Consider the following 4,745-nt stretch of genomic DNA (forward strand, 5'->3'; position numbering starts at 1 on the left):
TCGACTGGTGCAGGCACCGCATCAGACGGGAGCTCACCCGCCCCAGCACTGCTCACAGCCTCCTCCACGCTGCCTCAGCTGTAGGAAGCGTTGTGTACTACTACAAAACACAGAGTAGAAGGTGAAGTGCTTTATTAGACATCCCAAAACATACAAATAATACATAATGTACAAAGGTTTAGAAGAACAATTTTGGCACTGATTTTGCACAGGAGCTAACGCTTTTTCTTCAGAGACTGGGCTAGATTCTGGATGATAGGTGAGTTCAGCTGTTCAATGGTGCTTATCCTGGTGTTTTTAGGGCTAGCATATTTGTTCTTAATTGCCTGCAGAGGTAAGTTTGATTAAATTTACCCTGTTCACAAACTTACAGTATTCCCGCTTACCTGTGCCTTTGGTGGTCAAGCCAAGCCCATCCTGGCACACGCAACCAGTTCATGGCTGGCTCACACCACTTTGGCAAGAACTTCAGTTGAAGTCTGCCAGTAGCAGCTCAGCTAAGCCAGCTTCAGAGCACCACACATTGACACTTAATCACACATACTCCCCATCTGCACCATGATTCCTACCGTCTCCTTGGTGATGCCCCTGTTCACAAGAACTACATTCTTTGCTATGTGCTGCATAACTGGGAGGAGGTCACACTCAGTATAAGATGTGTGGCATGGTAGAGCTTGTGTCTGAAAGAAAGGGAGATCATTAGACAACCTTACCAGAACAACCCAAGTACAGTGGTTTCTTTATCTTCTCTTGGGCAATTGTGGTCTCCTGCCTGCCAGAGGAGGGTTAACAATTACTGTCCCTTTGTAATGGGCCACTGGGAGACAAGCAAATGCTGAAATACCACAAGGCAGCAGGAGGTGGTCACTTGGCCTTTTAAGCTGGTGCAGAGGCACACTAAGTCCCCAACTAGGTGGTGTGACAAGCACAGCTTACCCACTCGCATCCATTGAGGAGTTTCAGAGACAAACAGCAAGCAGCTGCTGCAGTCTTGGATGGAGGGAAATGAACCATATCATAGTCCACGATGGACAACACCATTAGGTATCTGGCCAGAACATGCTGTTTCTTGTCTACCTACAGTAAGAGAGAGTTGAGCATTGGTTATCTCTGAGGCAAGAGCATCGTGTCAAGCCTTTGTTTAATCAAGCAGGAAGAAATACTTCCTTAGCAAACATTTTGAGAGCTAGAGGCTTGAAATTCAAGTGGCTTAATTGCAGAGCAGTTCTGAGCTGTATTAGGCTGCTCAGCCTAAGACCGCTCAGTGGTGGTCTAGCAGTTACCTGCAGTACCAGGCAGGCATTTTAACTCTGGTTTTGGGTGGATTAGGATCATGTGACTGAAAGCAAACAAGACCTGTTTCTACATGGGAGACAGGCCTTAACCTTAGCTGCTAAACTCCTGTAGTACTCAAGTTTTGAACCTTTTAAACAAGCTGCCACATTTTTCAGATGCTGCTTATATTGACATGCGTTCTCAGCTCTACCTGTGCAGCCTCTGATACCATCCTTAGGAAGTGCGAAGCTAGGGGACGACTCAGATGAAATTCCAGGGCTTGCAGGATCTGAATCTCCATCTGGCAGATTTGGCTGTTTGTATAAGCGCCATCAGTTATATAGACAAAGTCTGCAACACACACGGGATATATCTCTTCATATTTGCTGGCAATTAACATAGCTGTGACGCCAACCAGTGGCAACATCTTCTTGGAAACAGCATTGTCCTGTAGTAATAAGCAGTAGAGATTTATATGAATCATTGAACTGAGCTCAGAACACAGCCTTTCAAGGTAGCCAGTGTAAGATTTGTTCAATGGCAGGATGTTCATACTTGCATATATAGAATAACTGTACATGATATCTTTCAGCCACCTGCAGGGGTATTGCAAGGCTTTGAGATCAAATCAGGCAGAAGAGTAAGCAGTTTTGATACATCAAGTCCCTGTTCATAGCTGAGGGGGTTATTGTGGTGCATACAATTCAGCATCAAAATGCCCTTTGTTGGTCAAGTGTATTTTGTTAAGGGTTACATGTCTATGTATGGTATTACAGATCAGTGCTGCCTGTGCTTTTGCTTAGGGAAGAAGGAATTTCCTGACACAAGGCAGAGACACTCACCTGCAGGAAGCAATCTGTGATGGCAACTGACATGTACAAGGTGTCGTGCAGGAGTCTGAACTTCATGTGTAATTCCACAAGCCAGTCTATTAGTATGGCACGCATTTTCCCATTGATTTCTTGCCCAGCCAGATATTTGGGTCTGACAGTGTGGTTTTCCTGTGTGGAAGGAATAGGGTTAATAAATCTAGTCACTTAGCTAGAGCATTGCAACATCTAGCCTCTGTGGCATCTTATGGCTTATCAGAGTTCAGTGTAGGCACAACCTACAGGTGTAAGCCACAGGGCACAAGGTTTCCTTGTTTACTAGAGATGGGCTAGAAAGAGTATGGTATTGGTCTAATAACCAGTATCTGTTTATGTTATCAGCTCAGTTTAATCTTAGATTTTAAGTTGGGGGATCACTTACTAGTGCCTCAGAAAAATTCATGAGTGAAAATGAATACCAGCTCCAAGCCAAAATTATGATGACAGGTTTAGTGTAAGTGTCAGGAGATGTCCCTTGGGCTCTGACCTACTCCTACCAACCTCAAGCTCTCTCAGATATTTGTAGATGTCCTTCGCATAGTCACGGCAGAAGTTTGGGTCGTCACCATCTTCAGCAACTACATTTTCCGCATGAAGCAAGACACCAGAAAAAGCCTGACACTGCATATCGTCTGATGGTGCACATCCAGGTATTTCAATGGGGATTGGAGAATGAGACTCCAGCTGCAAGGAAATTCGGGATCAGCCCAGGCAGCACCTCCCTCCTCAGCCCAGTGCGGGCCAAGCAAAGGAGCTTGGTAAGCTGCACCCAGCAAGTCACTGAGCCGCTCACGACCTCTATGTGAGGGCATGACTGAGGGCCCCTGCTCAGCACGGCCCCGCCACTGACCCAGGCGGGGGAGAGGGCGCACGGCCCTGGGCTGTACCTGTTGGGGCTGCGGTTCCGGCTTCGGCTCCGGGGCTTGCGGCAGCACCTCCTCCGTGGGAGCGGTTCCCCGCTTCGGCTCCGGGGCTGGCGGCAGCACCTCCTCCGTGGGAGCGGTTCCCCGCTTCGGCTCCGGGGCTGGCGGCAGCACCTCCTCCGTGGGAGCGGTTCCCCGCTTCGGCTCCGGGGCTGGCGGCAGCACCTCCTCCGTGGGAGCGGTTCCCCGCTTCGGCTCCGGGGCTGGCGGCAGCACCTCCTCCGTGGGAGCGGTTCCCCGCTTCCTCCTGCTACCTTGCTTCTCTTCTCTTCTCTCGGGGCTGGAGCTCACGGGCCCGCTGCCCGGCTCCCGCTCCAAGCCCCCACTCGTCGCCAGCTTCCTGGCAGCACCCCATGTCTTCGGCTGGGTGACGCGGTTGCCGATGTCCACCAGAGCGGTGCGAGGACGCAGCCTCATATTGCGGGCTACCGTCGCGGAGCGCTTGAGGACCGGCATCGCGCTACCCTTGCCTGACTGCCGGGTGCGCTGCGGGGGGAGAGGCGGCCGGGCGGTCAGCGGCACCGGGTCGCACGGCTGCCCCCTGCCAGCGGGTACGGGGCAGAGACGGAGGGAAGAGGGATTGCACGGCTGCACCCCCGAAACGGGCGATAAGGAGCAGAGGGATGGGTGAATGCTGCACGGGCCGCGCTGTCCGCCTCCCCCCATCCCGAAACTGGTGTGCTGGAGGAGAGGAGCCGCGGGAGGGCTGCAGGGTACACGAGCACACACCCGCGAAGCAGGAGGGTTACAGACGCGACCCCGGGGGGCTGTGCGGCTGCTCCTGCCCCCAACCCTAAGAACTGAAGAGGAGCCCGGAGGGACCGAGGAGGCACTTGAGAAGCGTGCGCCCGCCTACCTCCACCTTCCCTGCTGACAGAGGACCAGGGCGAGCGGAAGAGCTCAGGAGGGCTGCACCACTGCGGCGCACCTGCCTGCGAGCCCGCAGGGCTTCTGGGCGCAGGGAAGGGAAAGAGGCAGCAAGACACAGAGGGATCGCTACCCTCGCATGAGAGCGAGCATCCACCCATCCATCCTTCCCACCATGTACCGCCGGGCCCGGCCTGTCCTTACCCGAAGAACCCGCTGCGACATGGCTGGGCAGTGGCGCGGCGCGCACCGCAGCGCGGAGCGGAGTGCAGCGGAGGGCTCCCCGCAACCGCTGCCCATTTAAAGAGCTCGCCCGCCGCCGCTCATTGGCCGGCCTCTGCCTCCTATTGGCTGCCGCCGGCCCCGCCTCAATGCGTTCCCGTGCCGACTAGCGTGAGGGGCTGCGGCCCTCACGGGGGCGCCCTTGTGCCGAGGTCGGGCCCTCCCCGGCGCTCAGAACCGCGTCTCTGTGTCCTGCCTTGGGCCGGCTCCGGCTCCGGCTCCGGCACCAGCCCCGGCACCGGTACAGGCACCGGCCGGAAGCGAGCCAGAGCGCGGCATTCATACCGGCGGGTTCTTACCATGCTGTGTACATCCCGGCTGGTGTTTTAAGCAGGAAAGTCAAGGTGCACTGTGTAAACCAGTACTGAACACCACATTTATTCTTTCCTTGCTACAGGTACATAGATCGCTTGCTGCCAGTTTGTTGTAAACCTTTGTTTTGTCTTTGAAAGTGTTCTGTTGCCACTGTCTGCACACAAACCAAGTGACTGGCCTGAACACTCCCCCACCACCACAGCATCCCCCACAC

The 4,745-nt window shown here is 54.0% G+C and overlaps 1 protein-coding gene across 5 annotated transcripts; it reads right to left on the reverse strand.

Annotated features, from left to right (window-relative positions):
* Positions 1 to 115: 115 nt before the first annotated feature.
* CCNB1 (cyclin B1) lies at positions 116 to 4,227 on the reverse strand. Of its 5 annotated transcripts, XM_030511868.1 has the most exons (9): positions 4,139 to 4,184; positions 3,924 to 4,018; positions 3,032 to 3,553; positions 2,646 to 2,828; positions 2,118 to 2,276; positions 1,487 to 1,723; positions 937 to 1,077; positions 570 to 680; positions 116 to 326 (listed from the first exon to the last, which is right to left on the reverse strand). In XM_030511868.1, exons 3-9 carry the CDS (start codon positions 3,521 to 3,523, stop codon positions 216 to 218), a joined length of 1,434 nt encoding a protein of 477 aa, XP_030367728.1. In that variant the 5' UTR covers positions 3,524 to 3,553; positions 3,924 to 4,018; positions 4,139 to 4,184; the 3' UTR covers positions 116 to 215. The 5 variants fall into 5 exon arrangements, with proteins under 5 accessions (XP_030367728.1, XP_030367727.1, XP_030367726.1 ...); XM_030511867.1 differs by lacking the exon at positions 3,924 to 4,018 and having other exon boundaries at positions 4,139 to 4,227; XM_030511866.1 differs by lacking the exons at positions 3,924 to 4,018; positions 4,139 to 4,184 and having other exon boundaries at positions 3,032 to 3,079; positions 3,131 to 3,812.
* Between the last annotated feature and the right edge of the window lie 518 nt (positions 4,228 to 4,745).

The sequence above is a fragment of the Strigops habroptila genome, chromosome Z (genome assembly GCF_004027225.2).
Source record: "Strigops habroptila isolate Jane chromosome Z, bStrHab1.2.pri, whole genome shotgun sequence".
NCBI classification, from domain to species: Eukaryota; Metazoa; Chordata; class Aves; order Psittaciformes; family Psittacidae; genus Strigops; species Strigops habroptila.